The sequence below is a fragment of the Gymnoscopelus microlampas genome, assembly GCF_963454915.1.
Source record: "Gymnoscopelus microlampas genome assembly, chromosome: 11".
NCBI lineage: Eukaryota > Metazoa > Chordata > Actinopteri > Myctophiformes > Myctophidae > Gymnoscopelus > Gymnoscopelus microlampas.
In genome coordinates, this window is record NC_139948.1 from 37,358,187 (window position 1) to 37,381,491 (window position 23,305).

At 40.5% G+C, this 23,305-nt stretch overlaps 1 protein-coding gene and 1 long non-coding RNA gene across 3 annotated transcripts; both read right to left on the minus strand.

Annotated features, from left to right (window-relative positions):
• Nucleotides 1–4,736: 4,736 nt before the first annotated feature.
• Nucleotides 4,737–6,895, minus strand: LOC311056261. Its single transcript, XR_014601863.1, has 2 exons — nucleotides 5,687–6,895; nucleotides 4,737–5,618 (listed from the first exon to the last, which is right to left on the minus strand). It is a non-coding gene; the product is annotated as an uncharacterized lncRNA (long non-coding RNA).
• A 44-nt stretch (nucleotides 6,896–6,939) lies between these two features.
• Nucleotides 6,940–14,741, minus strand: LOC311056257 (uncharacterized protein). Of its 2 annotated transcripts, none has more exons than XM_084072743.1 (13): nucleotides 12,930–14,741; nucleotides 12,600–12,706; nucleotides 11,904–12,026; nucleotides 11,424–11,472; nucleotides 11,225–11,278; nucleotides 10,544–10,616; nucleotides 10,261–10,305; nucleotides 9,881–9,961; nucleotides 9,649–9,735; nucleotides 9,427–9,525; nucleotides 9,275–9,334; nucleotides 7,542–7,667; nucleotides 6,940–7,216 (listed from the first exon to the last, which is right to left on the minus strand). In XM_084072743.1, exons 1-13 carry the CDS (start codon nucleotides 12,982–12,984, stop codon nucleotides 7,162–7,164), a joined length of 1,014 nt encoding a protein of 337 aa, XP_083928869.1. In that variant the 5' UTR covers nucleotides 12,985–14,741; the 3' UTR covers nucleotides 6,940–7,161. The 2 variants fall into 2 exon arrangements, with proteins under 2 accessions (XP_083928869.1, XP_083928868.1); XM_084072742.1 differs by having other exon boundaries at nucleotides 12,600–12,709.
• Between the last annotated feature and the right edge of the window lie 8,564 nt (nucleotides 14,742–23,305).

Consider the following 23,305-nt stretch of genomic DNA (forward strand, 5'->3'; position numbering starts at 1 on the left):
AAAAATATTTTTGCACCCGTTTTAGGATTATTACGCTAATTTCCGGGTCGCGCGGCCCATTTATTAGTTACGTTAATGTTTGGGCTGGGATGCTTTCCAACAGGGGCCTCAGTGCGGCTGCAGAGTTCATGTGCAGGGCTGAGCTGAAGCAGTGAAACGCCCCCCCCCCCCCCCCCCCCGTTGACAAAACGGCGCGGGGGGGTGGTGGGCCGGTCCGGACCAAAATGCCAGGGCTGAATTTTGGTCCCAGTCCGGCCCTGGCCTGAAGATGAATGTTAGGGACCAAAAAAAAAGTCACTACCAATCAACTTTAAATTGCTTGAAACGTACTCCTAACAGGTTTTTGGGGGAACATTTTTTTTTTCGTTTCGGTAGTGACACCATTGTGTCACTACCGAAACGGAAAAGAAATTACTAAGTCCAGAGCTCGATGAATGTTAGGGACCAAAAAAAAAGTCACTACCAATCAACTTTAAATTGCCTGAAACGTACTCCTAACAGGTTTTTGGGGGAACAATTTTTTTTCGTTTCGGTAGTGACACCACTACCGAAACGGAAAAAAAATCACTAAGTCCAGAGCTCGATGAATGTTAGGGACCAAAAAAAAAGTCACTACCAATCAACTTTAAATTGCCTGAAGCGTACTCCTAACAGGTTTTTGGGGGAACAATTTTTTTTTCGTTTCGGTGGTGACACCATTGTGTCACTACCGAAACGGAAAAAAAATTACTAAGTCCAGAGCTCGATGAATGTTAGGGACCAAAAAAAAAGTCACTACCAATCAACTTTAAATTGCCTGAAGCGTACTCCTAACAGGTTTTTGGGGGAACAATTTTTTTTTCGTTTCGGTAGTGACACCATTGTGTCACTACCGAAACGGAAAAAAAATTACTAAGTCCAGAGCTCGATGAATGTTGGGGACCAAAAAAAAAGTCACTACCAATCAACTTTAAATTGCCTGAAACGTACTCCTAACAGGTTTTTGGGGGAACATTTTTTTCTTCGTTTCGGTAGTGACACCATTGTGTCACTACCGAAACGGAAAAAAAATTACTAAGTCCAGAGCTCGATGAATGTTAGGGACCAAAAAAAAAGTCACTACCAATCAACTTTAAATTGCCTGAAACGTACTCCTAACAGGTTTTTCGGGGAACAATTTTTTTTTCGTTTCGGTAGGGACACCATTGTGTCACTACCGAAACGGAAAAAAAATGACTAAGTCCAGAGCTCGATGAATGTTAGGGACCAAAAAAAAAGTCACTACCAATCAACTTTAAATTGCCTGAAGCGTACTCCTAACAGGTTTTTGGGGGAACATTTTTTTTTTCGTTTCGGTAGTGTCACTACCGAAACGGGAAAAAAATGACTAAGTCCAGAGCTCGATGAATGTTAGGGACCAAAAAAAAAGTCACTACCAATCAACTTTAAATTGCCTGAAACGTACTCCTAACAGGTTTTTGGGGGAACATTTTTTTTTTCGTTTCGGTAGTGTCACTACCGAAACGGGAAAAAAATTACTAAGTCCAGAGCTCGATGAATGTTAGGGACCAAAAAAAAAGTCACTACCAATCAACTTTAAATTGCCTGAAACGTACTCCTAACAGGTTTTTGGGGTAACAACTTTTTTTTTCGTTTCGGTAGTGTCACTACCGAAACGGAAAAAAAATGACTAAGTCCAGAGCTCGATGAATGTTAGGGACCAAAACAAAAGTCACTACCAATCAACTTTAAATTGCCTGAAACGTACTCCTAACAGGTTTTTGGGGGAACAATTTTTTTTTCGTTTCGGTAGTGTCACTACCGAAACGGAAAAAAAATTACTAAGTCCAGAGCTCGATGAATGTTAGGGACCAAAAAAAAAGTCACTACCAATCAACTTTAAATTGCCTGAAGCGTACTCCTAACAGGTTTTTGGGGGAACATTTTTTTTTTCTCGTTTCGGTAATGTCACTACCGAAAGTTTGTACTTTTCCCCTTTAAATGTCCATTGCCATTGACAATGCATTGGGCGCTTAAAGTTAAATATTTCAAAAACTACAAATCATTTCAAAGTAAAACATCTCAAGGATGCATGCCCACGGTAAGGTGGAATTTTTTAACTGTGAATGGAGTTTCTAGGTGAAAGTATTTTTTTGAGGTCCCAAAATCTTCCATTGACCTTCATTATAAATCTCTGAACTTTTAAAGGAGTACTATTCTAAAACAATGAAACATTTCAAAGATCCCTTTTCAGGCAAACATGTCCATATTAGGATGAACATTTTAAAGTTTGAATGGGGTTTCTATTCTATATATAACATTTTGAATCATTACAGTCAGTTCACCTTCTTTTGGGTCTTGAGTCGAACCAATTACTCCCGTGGAGACATCAAGTTTCTCTTTTGGGCCTTGAGTCTTGGGACTCAAGGCCCAAAAGAGAAATTTGATGTCTCCGCGGGAGTAATTGGTTCGACTCAAGACTCTTTTGGGTCTTGAGTCTTGGGACTCAAGACTCTTTTGGGTCTTGAGTCTTGGGACTCAAGACTCAAATCCTGGAAATGGCAAATCAGCATGTGTGGGATTTGAAGGTGCAAGAGTCAGGTAAAAGTTGGAAAAATGTCCAAGTTCGATTTGAACTGGGAACCTTCCGGTTGTAAGCCCTGTATCTTAACCACTGCACCACAGTGGTTCTTACTGACTTTGTTGACTTGTGTGTTCTTCACTAAAAGATTAGATAAAGGTGCAGGAGCCAGGTAAAAGTTCAAAAAATGTCCTTGTTGGATTTGAACCAGCAACCTTCTTCTCTTCTTCCTCATGTAGGCCGACCCCTTGGGTCTGGCAAAAATCATATATATTTTAACATCAGAAATGTATAATATGCCATACATCATTCACACAGGTAGGGCAAAAAGAACAAACACAGAGGGAGGAAGCATGCAACAACATGCAGAAATGGAGAGACACTAGAGTGGTTTTCAACTTGTGGGTCGGTCCCCACAAGATTTTGGGAAGGTCTCAAAAGGACTTTTAAGACCCCTTTAATACCTCAAAAAGACAGAAAAGAAAAATGGTCAAATATTATAAGAAAGAGGCAATATTTTTTTAAGTTGCTTATCTACGAGCTTGTAGATCTGCTATTTTCACAATATGTATCTGTGGAACCGAAAATGTATGCCTCCACTCCTACAATTCCAAGTGCTTATCAGGCTCGGGGGTCCCCAGTTCAAATATGATTATTTTGGGGGGTCACAGCCTGAAAAGGTTGAGATCCACTGCACTAAAGTAGAGGCTAGAATCTCGATTTATGCCATTTGCAGCTACAGTCAGCAAATATGCTCAGTACAAATAAAATAAATACAGTTCAAAATCTAACAACATATACCTTTTCAGATTTGAGTACAGTTTAGAGCCCAGCATCAGAATTACAGATCAAGAATCAATAGTTTACACCAACGCAGTATGTAGAGGGTTTAGTCTAGAGCTGAAACATGCAAACACCAACCGTAAGACCTCATATTGATGTTTTAATGGTATGTATGAGTGAGTGAGTGAGTGAGTGAGTGAAATTACCGTTTATTACTGTTGCATGCATGCAATTGTATGCCCAGCCCGCATGGGGCTATAAAACTAGCCAGTGTCAGATTATAGCATATAAAATGTCAAACAACAAAGAAATAAAATGAACTATAGTATTTTTCATATTCATCTTTTCAGAGTTCAGACCATATTGAGTAATAACTCTTAAATCACGTTTTAATCATCATTTCAATCATGTATTGAACAAATAAAAAAATACTAATTAAACAATCTTTCTTGCCTTCTTCTCCAGACTCAAAGATAAAGCCTTAAACACATCAAAATGAATCAGCCATTCCAGTTTTAGCTCATTCTGAACACCAGAATATTTCAGGGTTTTGTTGAGCGAATTCATGGAAAGCAACTCTCTTAATCATATTTTGAGAAGTACAAAAGAAAATGGGACTGGCTTTCCAATCATGCAAATCACACAGTCTGTCTATCTCTGGAATATTTTTAATCGATGAACCACAATGGCCGTAGGAATAGCAGCTCTCAATTCTTTAACTAAAGATCTATAGACAAGATGTAACATATAATTCAGGGCCAAAATTCTGTTTGTACATAATTGTGCCCTTAATTGTGGCTTTGACAAAATGCTAATTTTCTTACAATTTCAAGTGAAAGATTTTTTTATGGGGGGGGGGGGGCTCCTCCCCAAAGCATATTTTTACAGTTACAGCACAGACTATTCCTGTAAAAACACAGCATATTCGCCCATGGAGAATTGTGTGATTTGCTCCACATAACTATCTATTTTCTGTTTTATTCTGTCCTACATTTTAATTAGATGGCCCCACATTTCGGGTCATTACACTTCGTGTCTGGTATTTATATTTGAACTATTCCATACCAAAACAAATCATTTGCATATATCTTTGGGACATGCATTCTTGGTGTTTTGCCATGATGGCATACAGTACATACAGTATGGGCCATAGGTACTCAGGTCCACAGGTGGCCTTTGGTTTGATGCCCCCAACACGGCTCGTTCTTACACTCCTTTATTTTGTGCCTCATCCCATTAGCATGGTAATGGACAATAGGCTAAAAGGAAAACTCATCCCATTTACCGGCAGGTATTTTTGTGAAGTTCATTTGACTACGAGCCAAATGTACACCTATACCTTTCTGAAACACAATTCAACGACAAGGAAAATTATTCAGTCAGGACACTCTCATTGAGATGAAAACCATTTATTGATTGATTGATTGATTGATTGATTGCAATTAGTACAGAGATATGATTTACAATGATTGTTAAAAAGATAACACAAAAAGCCCTGGGGGCTTGGGTCCTGCAATTATTGCGATGATATTAACCCATTAAAACCAGGAAAGGATTATTTTAGATTTTAGCTACTGTATTTTACAGTATAGCACATTGGTTGGCTATTCAAAAATCGTGAACATGTGCAAATATTTGATTTTTTTTTTTTAAAGCGAACACTTTTAACTCTAATCTTTGCTTCTGGGGGTCCCTGGAACAAAATATTTTGAGATGGGGGTTGGCGGCCAAATACAAATCATTTTGGGGGTCCTTGACATGAAAAAGTTTGAGAACCACTGATATAGCAACAGAAAACTGTAACATTTGTAGATTCTGCCTCAGGTTTTAATGGGTTAAGCATTGTATTGGCGGTGTGGCCTCTGCTCCCATGATGCTCCAGACTAGAGCAAACCTGTGCAAGCATCACACAGCCCTCTGAGCTCACAACCGCATGGGGCAGAGCCTAAAGATACAGTTTTTACATGGATATGATAATAGACATGCCTATGAACCCCTCATACAGCAGAGCCTAAAGATACAGTTTTTACATGGATATGATAATAGACATACCTATGAACCCCTCATACAGCAGAGCCTAAAGATACAGTTATTACATGGACATGATAATATACTGTACATACAGCATGAACCTGCATCGATGCATGACACAATGAAGACATAAATGCTACGATAGGAGGAGGCTGGGGAGGTGGTGGGAGTTTGTTCACTGACAATCTGTCATTTATGGTGGCGGCGAGAGATGGCTGAGAATGTAAAAGTGAGCGCCGTTCTGCTTAAATATAGACCGCTTAGTCGTTCCATTGTGGGTGGGTGTGATTGGAGGGTGTATGAACATCAGACTGGCTTGAATTCCCTTCACGGAAATTTTTATTTGCATTTGAGACACATGGAAAAACAATGCGTCCCATGGTCATATGTAATCTGGCAAATATCAAAGCTACAATTGTCTGATTCAGCTACTATTATAACAACTAGACCAATAGGTGTTATAATGACAGATGAGATTTTATCTCAAAGACATCGAACAGTGCATAGCATTTAAGTCTGGCATTGCATACAGTACAGTACAATCTACTGAACACTCAGATGTTGAGCAGCTTATAGTCCAGTGTGCTTTTTCAAAAGGGAGACATTTGTTTTCAGGGACCAGGCATACAGTAGTATATACAAAGCTAAACAACAGCATATAATGTAATATAAAATTATAAGCAAGTCGTACTGGCTTATTGATGGCATCAGCCGAGCATCAAGGGTGTCTACTCTATGCCCTTTACAATGTGCTATAGACCCCTGGGAGATGCATTACTGAGGTGGAGCGCCATACCTATATATACCGTCAGCTCCCAGTACTTAGTTACCCAAGCTGTGCTACTCATACACTGAGTAGTATTATAATACACGTGACAGGTCTGATAGAATGTGCTGCAAGTAGGCGAAATCGTATAAATCAAGGAAATGTCGTTTTCAAATGGGTTTTCATATATAATATGAAAGATGTACATGTTTACATGTTGAATAATCCAGTCAGTATAACAAGCAGCAGTTTCAGGATAATAAAATACTTATAATTTGTCCGTAACCCATTAAAACCGGGAAAGCATCTGTGTCATTTTGGATTTCAAGCTGCGAGCTTGTAGCATCTGCTGTTTTTGAACATTTTTGAGAAATCTTGAAAGTGTGAGAACTACTGATTTAGAAGGGACTTTTAGAAGACCTCAGGTCTAATGCAGGTTAAACTAGTAACTGCTGTGAGAGATGTGATATATAACACATATACTGTACCTTTACAGGATTTCTCTCAGCCTCTTGATATGAGGTTTAACAACATTCAAATGAATCTATCTTCAACTATTTTCAGATTTCAATGTATGACACCTCATTTGATTACAATCTACACTTTCATAATCTGTAAAAAAAAAAAAAAAAAAACTGAAAATGCAGCACTATCTATGAGACCCTGTCACAAATAAGCACATCAGGTATGTAAAACAGGTTTTACATAATGGCCCAATAATAGCTTCTGATATATATATATATATATATATATATATATATATATATATATATATATATATATATATATATATATATATATATACATATATATAATGGACATATGATAGATATAATAATATTGTTATACAGTATATTATGTATGCAGATATAGATATATAGCTAGACACATATACAGATAAATATAGATATACCTCCACCTACTGTATAGATATCCTATACAGGCCTAGATCTATCTGAGGTTATTATTATTATTATTATTATTATTATTATCTTATCTTATCTAATGTCTTAATTATTGATTACTGTATCTTGATTCCAGATGACTCCACGTCGCTGGATCCGTTGTCTTTTGTCCTGTGGCAGAACAGGAGAAACTGTAGGTTAGCATCAGGTATATAGAAAGAGATTTTTGTCGCATTCCTAAGCCAATAATTTGATGACCGGTGGGGTCTCCGGTAGGAGACTTGCAGAGTCCCCATTGAGACTCTGCCGGTCATCAAATTATTGGCTTAGGAATGCGACAAAAAACTAAAAATCTCCATGAATTCGAGGCTTCATGGGGTGTGTAATAGATAGAAAATAAGTCATTTTTTGGGTGAACTACTCTTTTTCGTTTCATAGAGATGGGTGAGTTGAAAGACTAACATGTGAACAGTGCAACACAGAGCCATTTTCTCACCCGCCACTGTTGTTGCCGTCGCTCCTCAGCAGCAGTTGCGGTTCAGTGTGATGATGGTCAACCTTCTGTCCATCAGAAGCCTCGTCGTCAGAAGTGTCTCCAATCCTGGAGGTACGCTCATCACCACTAGGAAAGAAAACATTATAGAACTGAAATCGAGTGCAGCGGTAGTTAGTTCAGGTAGGCACGACAGGCAGGAGGTGTACCTCGGGTGTATCAAAGGAGTCACAGCGCCAAACTGAATGCAATAGCGTTGCAATAAATGGTTATTCCTGATGAAAGTGTCTAACTTGAATTACAGTATTATTCTTTGGATGTAGTTTAAAATAAAGTAGGTTACATTTTGCCATAGGAAAATAAGTAATCATTAATAATGTATTGACCAGAGAACTGTTACCACTTAAATCCTATAATTAGTTAGCCAGAATCTTAAGGGCTCGATAGGCCCCCTGTTGTTTAAATATCTTCGCAGAGAATAGCTGATCTACAAGCTCTTTGCGATGTGCGAGAGCTTGTAGGATACTATATCGGACCACATCGTCGTACGCCCCAGAATAGGGATGCTAGGGTTCCAGTGGTTAAAACATAATGGATCTCTAGGGAACACGTGGTGGAAACAAACAAATAAAAAGTAAACGGTTTTAAATAGCCTGTAACTATGCACAGCACAGGTCTTCCATGCTGTGTGAGTGAATCATAGATGTATAAGGAAAAGAGTTAGAACAAACACATTAACAGGGTGTTGATCTTTGCTGAACTTTGATGCTACTATCCCCCCTGCTACTTAATATGCACACGCATGTGTTATTCCGAATGGATGTGGGAGTACAAGAATGGTGGGTATGTCACTGAGGTTACATCAAGTGGAGATATTCCATTGTGGGAGTTTCATTTTAATTAGACTCGGGAGGGAAGCTCTAGAAGGCTCAAACCTAAAGCCCGATTTTATACTTCGTCAAACGACATAGCCGCCGACCAAAAATAGCAGATCTATAGGCGTCATCAGATCAAGCATAAATTAGGCATCAGCAGTAGATCCTATATTACCCCCCTTTCCAAACCTCCTGGGTTATTATGCCTGATCTACCGCATACCAAGGCACCATGGGCTCTACCAAGTAAACAAGACCATAATACCAGTTGTTTGACCACAATACCAGGTCAGGCTGTGAGTGAGGTAACCGGAACGCCCGCCACGTTTTTTTTGTATTCTTGTATTCGTATTACTGAGGTTAAGTATAGGAATAAGGTTAGGTTTAGGCATAGTTTTACTGAGTTTACGTTTAGGAACCTAGGTGGCGACCGTTCCGAGGTTGCCGGATTTGAGCCGGGGCGAGAGTGTTTTGGGGCGAGCGTTCTTGTATCCGTGAGTGACTATCTTACCTGAAAGATGCAATCCATATACTGTGAATATGTCCATAAACATTACCTCTCCCCTATTCAAAATCTGCTTGATTTGACAAGGTCTAGTACCTAAACAATACCGGTGTCCGTGCAATCGCTGTGTTTAGAGTGTACAAAGGGCCTAACCATGCAGAGAAATGAGGAAGATTTTAAGTATTCGGTTTACGGTTAGACCTACAATGTGATTGCTAACATGCACATTGTAATCTTCTTCACAACACAATAATTGCTGATGTAATGGCATAAAAGTGTAAATGAGATACAATCTCCACCTCTAATACATCAATAATAATCACATGAGAGAGTGAATTAAAGGATTTGGGAGTTTACATGGTTTTGATGTCAGTTCCGTTGTTGCTGTTCCGGCCTCCTGGGTCATCCCTCAAGTTCCTGAAAGTCATGATCAAAATCAAAATTATACCAAGACCAAGATTTATGTTAATTAAAATAAAAACAGAATATAGACTGTCCATTCTGGCTACCTGTTCATGGCTCGTTTGCTTGAGATGGCATTTGCATCCAGGACAGTTGTGGGGCCGGCATTCAGTTCCTCAGAGCCACTGTGACCATGCTGTGCGACCCTTGAAACACAAATACAAGGTTGAGAAGTCTCATTCTTCCCTGGTCTATTTAAAGGAACACGTCCCCTGAAGTTCAAAAGGAGAATTGCACACTTGAGAAGGCATACAAATTCTCATCCTCACTCATTAGGTTGCTTCGCCCTTGCATTACGCGGGCTGTGGGCCAGCCTGGGGGCTTCAGCAGTCCTGTCATCAGTCTGGGGATCGATACTGTGGAGGTAAAGGTTGCCGTTAACATATTACAGTCAACACTTCCCTTTGTGATGAAAACAACTGTGTCTATGTTGACAGAGAGGCTAAAATGGAGTCAAACAAATGTGGTTGCACTATATGAAATGGGTTAACAGCATTGAACCTGGAATCTTGTGCATTTTCCACATCCTCGTGATCATTGCTTCCGTGTAGATTGGTGTGCGTGCGCAGTTCATTCAGCCTTCTACATCAAAGAAGATGACAAAGCCTCAACTTCCTACTTAGTGGTGTAAAGTAACTAAGTACATTTAACCAAGTACTGTACTTAAGTACAATGTTTGTACTAGAGTAAAAGCACAATATTTGCCTCTGAGGTGAGTGGAGTAGAAGTGAAAGTATTAAACATTGGAAATACTCCAGTAAAGTAAAAGTACCTAAAAATTGTACTGTACTTGAGTAAATGTACTAAGTTACTTTCCACCACTGTCTTTCATGTGTGTTGAAGTGAAAATGTGTTGCTACAGTAACAGTACAATCACTAACCTGCTCCCTTCCCCTCCTCCACTCTCTGGATCGTAAATGCCCTTTCTGCAATCCAGGAAAGGATATGATGCAACTCATAATACAGAATACATAAATACAGGAAATAATCACTGCCATTTGCTTCTATCTAACAAACAACAAACGCAGCATTTCTCAATCAATGGTGTGCATTCCATCATCACGTGAAAGTTGCATATTCATTGTTAATGCGTGAGTGGAAAACAGAAGTCATGTGAAAGGTTATTCATTTTCATTTCTGATAAGAGCGAAAACATGCCCTCACCTCTGTCGGCATTTCCGAGAAATGCCAAAGTACAACAGCACAGCAAGCACCCCGACAGATAGCACAGCAACCACTGGACCAACAGAAAAATAAACAAGACAAAAAAACACTCCTTTGTCTTTGGATACAGTGCAGTTAATTTCACCGACTAAAACTAAAACAAAAAATGGTCGTCGACTACTTTTTTACACTGACAAAAACTAAATAAAACCTAAGCTATGGTAAGGTAAATATATGACGATTTCGTCAACAAATAAAAACTAGACTAACATGTTAGAAGAGATCCAGGAGAACTAAAAGACATTTTATGTTTGGTTGCGCTCCGGTGTTGTGCTCTGAAAATAGCTCACAACGCGTCGTGAGGCCTTGTGAGCTTAGATTTGCTATTTTCAGCACGCAACCAAGTGTAAAATCAGCCATTACGACGCTATCAAGGCCTGACAAAATATTTTTGTAGATTTCAACTGTAGATTTAGTCGACTAAAATCAAATGATATTTAGTCGACCAAAACTAGAATAAAACTAAAACCTTTCAGATGACTAAAATAGGACTAAAACTAAATACATTTTTATTCATAAGACTATGACTAAACTAAATCTAAATTTGCTGTCAAAATTAACACTGATACAGTGAAAATAATGAACACAAGTGCAGTGCAAAGAGGTGAGACAGTAACTCACAGATTGTGATCCATTGCGGTGCAGGAAGCACATTCTTGGTATTCCCCCTCGCCTCTAATGCCAAGAGATAACAGTGTGAAGTGGTTAACATACAGTATATAAAACATGAAGAGCTGCTTGAATATCACAAGATAAAGGCTGATTCAATAAGGGTCACTGATAAATCTGGGCTTTATGGTATTATTAAAGATTACCGTACCGGTGACTACATACGCAGAGCATTTCTCCTCTATCAAGCCTTTTTCATCCTGAGAGCAGAAAACAAAGGTCACTATCGTTTTAACATGTTTCAGTGCTGATATGTGCAAACAGGATATTTTATAATAATTAGTACGGTAGGGTAGGGTAAGTGATTTACTTTGGTTAAAATAAGTGTTAAATACTTCTATATTGTGATAGTACTCATTGCTATAGAGTGTTTGTTCAGTAAAAGGACTCTCCCATGTCTCTCCAACTCTTTATTAAACAGAAAATGCATTTTCAGTGCTCTCTCCTGATTGGCTTAAATGTTGTCACCTACCTGAAAATGTACTATATTCTGTTTACTAAAGAGCTGGGGAGACCCCTGTGACCGAACATTTAATGCTCTGTAGCAATGATTACAATCAGAATATAGTACTTTAACCTTTTTAACAAAAAAAAAACATTTGGGGTGAAATTCAAAGCGTTATATACTCACAAGGGGGATTACGAATCTAATTGTCAGATTTAGGCAGCTGCTCGTGACAACTGCCTCCTTGTCCATCCTTATCACAGGTGGTTCGGTTTCAAATGACTCCTTGTCGAAACAAGCAATCAGGGTCTGTAGACAGAACACATTAAATGATGTACCTGTAGTTGGCCCACTGAATTCAGAACAATTACCTAGACATAATAACATAATAAGTAATGTAATTCCAATGAAAATGCCACTGAGTTGAAGTAAGTCAGTAAAAAGTCAGTGAGTGTAGGTATGGCCAACGCCCTGTAAAAATCCCCAGTGGTGTAAGTACTGTACTATAAGTACAATTTTGAGGTATTTTTTACTTCTACTCCACATACCCATCTCAGAGGCAAATATTATACTTTTACTCTTACTATACTTTTACTACAATTATTTGAAAACTTTAGCTAGCCTACTACAGTATGTTACTTTATAGATTTTGATTATTATTATAAAACATTACTTTTGGTACTTTAAGTACATTTTGATACCAATACTTTTGTACTTTTACTCAAGTAAATTGCATTATTGTTACTTTTACGTAAGTAAAAAATGTGAGTACTTTTTCCACCACTGGGAATCCCCTCCCTTCCCCCCATCCCCCATTTGCCTCAGCCTAAACATCACCTATATCTTCCTGCTTGTCTCAAGATTTTAGATCTTATCAACTACCTTATCATGATACACCTCTATCTCAGATCCGACAGGGGCAGTGCAAGGGTAAACATAGCCATCGGCCACCTTGATGTCTTGACAGGAAGCATTGTTTTGATGACATGCTGCTGTGGGATGAAAATAATTATTTGATCATAATTGTCAGTCTGCAGCATACAGCAAAATAAACTGAAAATTGCTTCAGGAGCAGAGACAAATATCCTTGAGGAAATTGTACATTGTCCCATGTCCTTAACAGAGGACACAGCATAGCACCGAAAAAGGAAGAATTATCCCATTTAAGAGGAAATGGGTAAGAAATAATATTGGTGAAAGTTCAACTCTTACCTGATATTTGGGAGATGACGAGTGACAGAGTTATGGGTGCTATTAAATGGCTCATTTTGTAAGTCCTGTACTTTACTGTGCTGTGCTGTAGCTCGACAACAAGGAAATGAAGTCGAAAGATAGGAAGTCAGTGGCCTCTCATGATCTCATGTTAGAGGAGGGCTTAGTTGTTGTCTTTTTTTAACCCTTATTTAACCAGTTAAAACTCTTTTTGTGTCCTGGCCAAGACTTTTACCTATACCTCCATGGCCATTCAGCTGTATTAAACATTGTTGCAGACAAACAACATATAACAAATTACAGACATTAAAAGTTACAATTCACATAAGTACATACAATACATACAAACAAACAATAAAAGTAGCCAAAACCAGTTAGCCTAAAATGCTTTACAGAATCAGGCAACAAAATACATTTGACAGCCTGATTTACCTGCTTCCCATTACATCAACATTGTTTTAAAACATCTAATATTACTAGACTTAAATCCATCTGAAATTAATTTTCAAGCTTAAGGAGTAGCATGCACTGTAAAAGCCATTTTTCCCAATTCAGGCTTTGGGGACAGTTACTTTACTTATTATAGTAGAATAGTAGAATCCTGGGAGCATACTAGAACTGTTCAAGTATTACTTTGATAGATGGAAATAATGGCAGGATTGTCAAGCAGTCTCTTTTTGTCCTCTTCTTAAATACAAAACCCAATTTCAGCAATTCAATTCAAAGGAGCTTTATTGGCATGAGAAAACATATGTTTACATTGCCAAAGCAAGTGTCAAAATATAATAGAAACAAGTTAGGAAAATGGGGAAAGTATATACATTTAGAGGGGGTACAGCATTGCGTTAAACAGTCTATGTCACCTATTGTGTTGTTACATGCATGCTATACAGGTATAAAGCTTTTTGAAACAAATAGCAGCAATCTTTTGCAGTCACTTTTGGGATAATTAGCAGCATTTTTCATGTGCAGTAGGTCTAGAGGTCTACTCAGTGAAGTTAGTGCAGGAAACTCAAATCGTTAGTAGTTCTTAGGGTGGACTTTATCAGTAACTTAACTTTATCTATAAAAGTTACTGAATATTTGTACAGGGATAAAGATGGAATCTGATTTCAATGAAGCGTAGTAGTAATAGATGGGAGGTTTAGTTTAGTCAAAATTCAGAAGAAGTTTCTGATCATAAAGGGTGTATTATACATAGCATTGGTTCTCAAACTGGGGTCTGGGGAGTTCCAGGGGGTCCCCAGCTAAATGATGGATAGTTAGGAACCAAATGGACCTTTATGGGTCTGTAACTCTGAGTGTACAAATGGAACCAAATGGACCCTTTTACAATCTAAATTGGGGTCCCAGAGATAGAAATGCCATTAAATGGGGGTCTGTAGCCTAATGCATGTCAAACTGGGGGTCCTTGAAATTAAAATGGTTGAGAATCACTGCTAGAGCCGTACAAAGTCTTCTCTTATGGGGGTCTCTGGCACATTTTTTCAAATGGGGGCCCGCGGCCTAATAAGTGTCAATTTGGGGGTCCTTGACATGAAAAGGTTTGAGAACCAGTGATATATAGCAACTGGAATGTTCCTGTTTTGAACCCAGGCTCCTCCTGGCTTGAAATGTCCTTGAGCAAGACTTGAGCTTCCCAGGCACTGTTCAATAGTTATCATTACCGACTGCTACTAACCGTTAGGATGGGTTAAATGTAGAGAACAAACATCCAGGTATGTGTTGCAGGTCCCAGGTAGCCAGGACAAGCATGCAGATAATAATGTCCTGTTTAACAGGAGAAAGAAGCACACAGAATGTTTGAGTTGTTTTCAGACTGGTTGCTCTTATCAGAATGTATTCACAAAAATCACAAATTCACAATTCACTTTGTTTCCCATTTCTTTTGTTCCTTTGTATTTTCATTTCAATGTATTACTTATCTTCAACTGTTTTCACCAGAATACATCATTGAACCATAAATGTATCACTGGAGTTAATCACCATTACAATACTGCATGTCTTCCCCATATTCTTTTCAAACCTGTTACACCTCATTACTTAAAAACATACAATATAGTACCCAAGCAGACCTTCATTAACTGTCTTGTCTTTCTCAGGAATATTCACCTTTAATTTAATGGGAGTCTGAATTGGGATCATCCTATGTAAACATTGCGCATTCACGTGGGCATTTTGCATTGATTGCTCCAGCCAAACTACTGTGTTCTGCACTGGATTCATTCACAAACAATAACCACATCTTGCAAACACTTTAGAGTTAGGCTCCTCCATCATCAGAACGTGTACTGTTATAATGATCACATTGATACCATTTAGTGAGTTGACGCACCACAACTAACCTGTTTAACAGGAGAAAGAAGCACACAGAATGTTTGAGTTGTTTTCAGACTGCTCGCATCTGAATGACGGTGGCTTCCTGTCTGCAGGTAACAGTATCCCATGAGGGAGAAAACACTCTGATACTGCCCCCTACTGACCAAGCTGAATACTGATACATTAACACTGACAGCTCCAAAAACTATTTCAAAGCACAAAATGAAATAAATAAATCAACACAAAAATGTGACACATTATGGGTGGGTCACATATGTGCAAAAGTACTTAAATTTGGCCGATACTAAAGGACACACATTTGATTTTATAATATATAATAATGTGTCAGAGCAGAGCACTATAATAGTGGTGTCTGCATTAAAGTGAAAGTTTCCATTGAATACATTTTCACTGCTACATTTGATGTAAATAGCGAATAAGAGTGGTCCCTGAACTGAGATCAGCTGTTGAACATAATAATAATAATAATACATTTTACTTTATATTTTATTTTATATTTTACACACATCTGAAAGTGCTACGTTGCAGAAAAGTAAAAAAAACAACAACAACAACAATGGAATGAATCAAATTCAGATCAATGGTCAGAGACCCACCTCCCCAACTATACACAGCTAAGAAAAAGTTCATCTAATTACCAAGGCCAGCAGGCATGATAGTGAAAGGAGTTTGTGTAAAAAAATCTCTCCATTCGTCCACATGAGCTGCTGCAGGACACAGCCTTTCTATTGCTGTCTGCATCTTCATTCTTCACTAATTAAGGCACTGCAGTAAAGGGTCTCATTACAGGTAAATGTCTTTTTCAACGTGTGACCCTTTGATTTGGATTTCACTTGTAATTGCACAGGTCAAACACAAGAGGATGCCCTTGTCACATGGGTCAGAAGCTCACATTGGACAACCTTTTCTCCATGACCTGAAGAAGAGCCAGTAAGTGGTGAATGATCAGTAGATGATTCATTCTGGGGGAGTTAAAGGTTTGGGAGAACTAAGCATGCAAGTAACTGCAGTTTAGTGGTGGGAAAAGTACTCACATTTTTTAAGTAAGAGTATCAATACTGCATACTCTGTTACAAGTAAAAGTCTGGAATTACAAATGTTCTTGAGTAAAAATACAAAAGTATTGGTATCAAAATGTGCGTATAAGTACCAAAAGTAGAAAGCACTCCTTATGCAGAATGTCCCATTTCACAAGTTTTCAAATGTATAAATTGTATTAAAAAAATCATTTGAAAATAGCAGATCGGCTATTTTCAAATGGCCGAAATGTATACAGAGCTGAAGTGGTAATGGTTTTGTAATAATAATCAAAATCTACAAAGTAACTAGTAACTAAAGCTGTCAAATAATTGTAGTGCAGTAAAAGTGTAATATTTGCCTCTGAGATGTAGTGGAGTAGAAGTAAAAGTACTGAAATTTGGAAATACTGCAGTAAAGTAAAAGTACCTAAAAATGTGTACTTAAGTACAGTACTTGAGTAAATGTACTTAGTCACTTTACACCACTGCTGCAGTTACTTACTGTCAGACACAGACATGGAATAAGATGAACCACTCGTCTCACGTTGTTTCTTTGTTGAAAAACAAAACAAGGACAAACGTGCAAGGTCCATATGGAAACCATGTGGTTTGGTATGTACAGTATGTAGGTGTGGGTGTGTGCGTACATGTAGGTGTATGTGTGTGTGTGTGCGTGCGTGCGTGCGTGCGTGCGTGCGTGCGTGTGCGTGCGTGCGCGTGCGTGCGTGCGTGCGTGCGTGCGTGCGTGCGTGTGTGTGTGTCAGAGCAGGAGTGCATCCTCCATGGAGTCTGGTCATGGAGGAGGGATGGCTATCCTCCCATCAGATTCTAACCAAGAGAGAAAAGCAGGATTTAATGGGCACTCAAAGGGCCCTCTGTCCTCTCCCGCTTTTCTCTCTCTCTCTCTCTCTCTCTCTCTCTCTCTCTCTCTCTCTCTCTCTCTCTCTCTCTCTCTCTCTCTCTCTCTCTCTCTCTCTCTCTCACACACACACACACACACACACACACACACACACACACACACACACACACACACACACACACACACACACACACACACACACACACACACACAGACTGACCGACTGTACACAGATAAAGCAGAGAGGCCAGCAGGGTGCAGCATGCTTCAGGCAGCATCTTCTCTGGTCCACCGAGAAAACACAGACTGCAGCCTGTGTCAAAATGATGTGGGCCCCTCTCTCTCTCTCTCTCTCTCTCTTTCTCCTCACCTCTGTCTGTCTAGCTCCCTTCTTCCTTTAACATGCAGTGTGGAGTATATGCACTGGAGAATATCCAATGTTCAGTTTATAATTGGTTCTACGATATTACACAACCAAATTACAGATTAGATTCATATTACATTCTCATCTATTTCTTCATTTCTTCATCCTGTTTGCCACTCCTGAGTGACCAGTCCTGTCGACATCTCCTGTGTCATACGAGGTTATCATGACCCAATGCGGGTTGGTAACCACTAATTATATTTATATGTATGTATTGCAGTAACATCCTGTCCCCAAGATGTGTCATTTTAGCAATACAAGCCTTACACATACAGCATTATGCAGTAAAGTGATTTGGTTCATTCTTCCTTATTGTAAGCTTATACGCAAGGTTTATGAGCTCTGCTGTAATATACTCTTCCCTATTCATTCTTCTCTTCTTTGACCATCGTTTAATAGGCCTAATAGGCAAACATGGAGACCTCATAGCCCCTGCCCTGGGCTGTGATTTGCCATAAGGGGTCCAATGGACCCAAGGTTAAGGGAAGCAGGGTTGAGAACCTCTCCTCTTCATGCTGTTGTCCCTCTAACTCCCCATCTCACCTGGCATGGCCTGTTTCAGAACCCTGAGAACAGCGAGGCTGCAGAACATCATCACTAACATGAAAAATAACCATTTACCCAAATGAACATTATACCATATCTTATTACTCACCAGCATAGTGAGCCCAATGATGCCCAACCAGGCCAACGCAGAGCAAGCCACCCTGTATGCCTACCTGAGGGGTTTGTATTTGAGGAATGATACAGCCGATATTGTAGCCTACTAGATGTGAGGGCCTACACAACTAGATGTTCGGGTCGTGTAGCCCGAACATGAAAAGTTGTGACATTCTGCATAACGAGTAATTTCTACTTTTGGTACTTTAAGTACATTTTGATACCAATACTTTTGTACTTTTACCCAGGTAAATTCCGGACTTTTACCTGTAACAGATAATTTCTACATTGCAGTATTGATACTCTTACTTAAACAATGTGAATACTTTTTCACATGAATTCTCTCTCTCTCTCTCTCTCTCTCTCTCTCTCTCTCTCTCTCTCTCTCTCTCTCTCTCTCTCTCCCTCTCTCTCTCTCTCAATTTAATTTGATTTGATTCAAAAGGGCTTTTATTGGCATGAGAAACATGATTGCCAAAGCAAGTGTGAAAAATAAGACAACTAAGAAGATGTGTGTAAAATGTAATAAAGAATGCGAAGAATAAAGAAATGTGTAAACAGAGCTGTGTCACGATACAATTTTGCAATCAAAATGTGTGAAAAAACAAAACACTGTCTTTCTCAGACTGAGATGATTGGTCTCTCGCCCATGCCTGTGGGCTGTTCGCACACAGCCAGTTCTACTTTCAGAAAGAAAAGTAGAAAGGAAAAAGGAAGAGAAAGACAGAGTGCCACTCTTCAATTAGTTTGTTTGATGTGATGAGTGATCAATGAAACAATGATATTATCAATAATCACTGAAGCAACGTCCTTGATTGCTCATCTTTGAAACATGCTCGCCCACAGGAGGGTGAAGATGACTAAACATGACAGCATCGCAGCGAGAGTGAACCGACGGCAGTGGTGGAAAAAGTACTCAAATGTTTTACTTAAGTAAAAGTATCAATACTGCAATGTAGAAGTACTCTGTTACAAGTAAAAGTAAACGTAGAACAGTATTGGTATCAAAATGTACTTAAAGTACCAAAAGTAAAAGTACTAAAATGTTTGAAAATAGCAGATCTACAAGCTCACAACGCGTGACACGTTGTTTTTTTTTGTTCAAGGTTTTTTTTATTTTATATTTTTACATACAGGTTAGTAATAAAAGGCATACAAAAACAGTGAATGTATGTTACCCCTCCCACCCCCCCAAAGTTCACGCTCCGAAAGAGCCACAACCCTGGTGATGTGACACGTTGTTGACTTGTAGATGGGCTATTTTCAAATAGCCAGGTATAAAATGGGGCTAAAGTGGTTAATGTATGTTTTATAATGTAATCATTTATATCTGCAAAGTAACTCAAGTTTTGTAGATGTACTGGAGTAAAAGTAAAACTACAGACAATTGGAAATACTCCACTAAAGTAAAAGTACCTCAAACTTGTACTTAAGTACAGCACTTGAGTAAATGTACTTAGTTACTTTACACCACTGACCGACGGTGATGAACTGCGTCTCAGGCTCTGTGGTTGGGTTGGACACCAATAAGCCCCTCGGCTCCACCACCACCAGCACCACCCCTCTCCTCCTCCATGCCAAAGAGCCTGTGCTATGTGTGTGTGTGTGTGTGTGTGTGTGTGTGTGTGTGTGTGTGTGTGTGTGTGTGTGCGTGCGTGCGTGCGTGCGTGTGTGTGTGTGTGTGTGTGTGTGTGTGTGTGTGTGTGTGTGTGTGTGTGTGTGTGTGTGTGTGTGTGTGTGTGTGTGTGTGTGTGCCCGCATAAAGCAGAGGGGTGGCGAGGTGAGAGACGCGGTACGTTTTCAAAGTACGTTTTAATGGTAAAAAATAATGACGATTCTGCCTCCCTGGTTGCCCTTTCCTTACCAATGTCTGAATGAACGTCTCTCTCCCCGGTACTCTATATATCCTAGAGTCTTTCCGCTCACAAGAAGGGTGATGAGAGATAAACAGCTTCTCTCTCTCTCTCTCTCTGCCTTCAACATTAGTTTTTTCCCCCTCTCTCTCCATCTGGATGGTGGTAATGGTGGGAGGATATGGTAGGTGGAGAGTTTTGCTTGTGGAATTTGGAAGAAATGAAAGCAACGTTGTGCGAGTGTGAGTGTGAGCATGTGTATTTGTTGGGGTGGGCATTGGCTGTTATACTGTTACTTCACTCCAACCCTTACTGTACCCACACACACACACACGCACACACACACACACACACACACACACACACACACACACACACGCATGCACAAAAGCACACGCACAAGCACATACACACAAACATCCACAAAAACAGTGAGCTCTGGCCATGATTATTACCGACACCATAGGCTATGAACTAAAAAGCTGTACTTGCTCTCTTGAGCACTCAAGTTGCAGAGCGCTGGGGCCACGGCGACGCTCTGAGAATCCTGAGCAGCTCTGTAACAATAGCACTTCTCCAGTCTCGCTGCAAGCCCACTTGGCCGCCGCTGCAGCGCTTTCAAATATACGCTGTGTGGAAAATCGACCGCAACCAAAACACTTCAAGGGCTGGAGGATTGACTCCTTTAAAAAAAAAAAAAAACAGTATCATGTTCATAGCCTGATGCTGTTCTAAAAGAGTACGAAAGAGAATGTTTTAAAATGTCTTTCCACACAAGATATAACCCAGCCTAGTACCCCCCGCTCAGGCAGTTAAAGGACCGTGGCCCCTTTAAATGGCATCGTCCCCAGACCCCAACCTTATAACTGTGGCTAAGAAAAGCTTGGAATCACTATAGGAGCATATTCAAGGAAAACAGTATTAAGCATATCACCCCCCCACCACCCCACCCTGCCATTCCGATGGTCCACGATCAAAGGGGAGGTGAGTTTTAGAGGAAGGCCATAAATGAGGTTGTGGTCAGTTGGTGGGTCTCAGCATGGGGTCTATTAAACCCCCCCTATCACACAGGGACATCTAGCTTCACACTGCCAGTTCAATCTGGGAGATTGCCAACAACAATAGCACACACACACACACACACACACACACACACACACACACACACACACACACACACACACACACACACACACACACACACACACACACACACACACACACACACACACACAATAATCACAACCTTCTGGGTTTCACCGAGCATGCCCTCTAGTACCCAGCGCTGTGCCAGCAGGTTCTGCTGTGCGTGTGCGTGCGCGCGCACACACACACACACACACACACACACACACACACACACACACACACACACACACACACACACACACACACACACACACACACACACACACACACATGGACACGCACATTCACAAATGCCATGTACAGTTACAGTACTGCGGGAAGGAATGAGCAGCTAATAAAAGTGAATTACCCAGGCAGTCCTACAGAATGTTCTTCATGGCTGGAAGGAGTGGAGGTGGCATGGGAATAAAATGAACCCACAGGGCCTCACACAATCTCTCTCAAAGCCCCCCCCAACCCCCCAGCCCCCTCTCTGCAGAACGGCCGACTCCACTCCTTGTTTTCCAAAACCACAGCTCCCCTCTGCAGAGCTCAGCCTGGGCACAGCAACCTGATCCTGCTGAGAAAGTCTTATAAAAAAGGAAGCAAATGAAAGAAGAATCCAATCAAGCACACCTCTCGTTTACACAGTTTGGTCAGATATCAAAGATCTGAGAAGGCTCTATCTTCTGAAGCCCCCTGGCTCTGCTCCTGTCTAAAGGGCCATAAGACACACACACATACAGTCCACACACACACGCGTGCGTTTGCAATGGGCTCCGTGAGTTTGGATCACGTGGGTTATTACAGCACAGCACACTGTGCGAACAGTCATATTGCAAGCATGTGCTATATTGTATGGAGTGGTGACTCACTCCTTACTTATATAGAGCTAAGTCGAACGTTGCGCAATCTCAAAGAGTGACTTGAACAGGCTTTATTAATCTGTTTCCCAGCTCAACCCCCTGAGAGGGATCTGTGTCAGACAAACAAACGTCTCTGCTTGAACCGCGGCCTTAAGTTAAACTTGTTCAACTTTTCTCTCTCTCTGTATATTTCTCTCTCCCGTCCGTCCAACCCGCTCTGTTTGCTCTCTCACTTGCCCCTTTTCTCCGCACATATCTGTCCCCCCCCTGTCACTCTCCCTATCCATCATTTTCCTCTCTGTCCCCCCTTTCTCCCTCTCTCTCTCTCTCTCTCTCTCTGTCTCTGTCTCTCTCTCTCTCTGTCTCTCTGTCTCTCTCTCTCTCTTTCTCTCTCCTGTTTCCCTTCTTCTCCTGCTCTTGTTCTTCTCTCACTGGGTGAAGCCAGGGTTGAGCGTGTCTTGTTACAGCATTTTTGGCCCTCTGATAAAGCGCAGTATTGTGAAGGATAATCCCCTCTTGAAACAATCAGGATTTCACACTGACTGCAGCCTGTCGACCGCCTTGCTCGCAAATGTAGAACTAAACTTTCCCAACACACAGACACCCATACATACCACACACACACACACACACACACACACACACACACACACACACACACACACACACACAACTCTGCTGCCAACAGCAAACATGTACATACGCGTACAAGCACCGGCATGCACAGCGCGCCGAGTGGACTCATGAGAAAGTATGCGAGACAAATTACCCCCTCAGTTCTGTGTTGTTGTCGAGGCCACAGTGGTCTGCTTCCTCTCAGTCACCACCAAGCCCAACACGGTTTCATCACCGCCGATGAGCAGGAGCTGCTGTCTCTCCCGATGAGTGACAGAACGAGGGGTTAGGGTTAGCGGTCGTGGTGGACGTGTGTGTGTTTGTGGGTGGGTGGGGGGGGGGTATTTGCAGCAAGCATGAAAAATGTCAGGTAACTGTCTATTACTGTCACATCCTTCCGTAGGCGTCCTCACAGTTGACTGAGCCCTGTTTGTTAAACAAACACAGCCTTTGTGCAGTGGATCAGGTGAGGTGATCAGACAGCTGGACTCAGAAACAGAAAAATGGCAAAGAGTGGGAGAGGAGTGAGGAGAGGAGAGAGGCAGTGCAGGTGATCACATGCTTTGGCACTGTCAGGACAGGTAGACTCCTCCAGGGGTCCGCCACTGA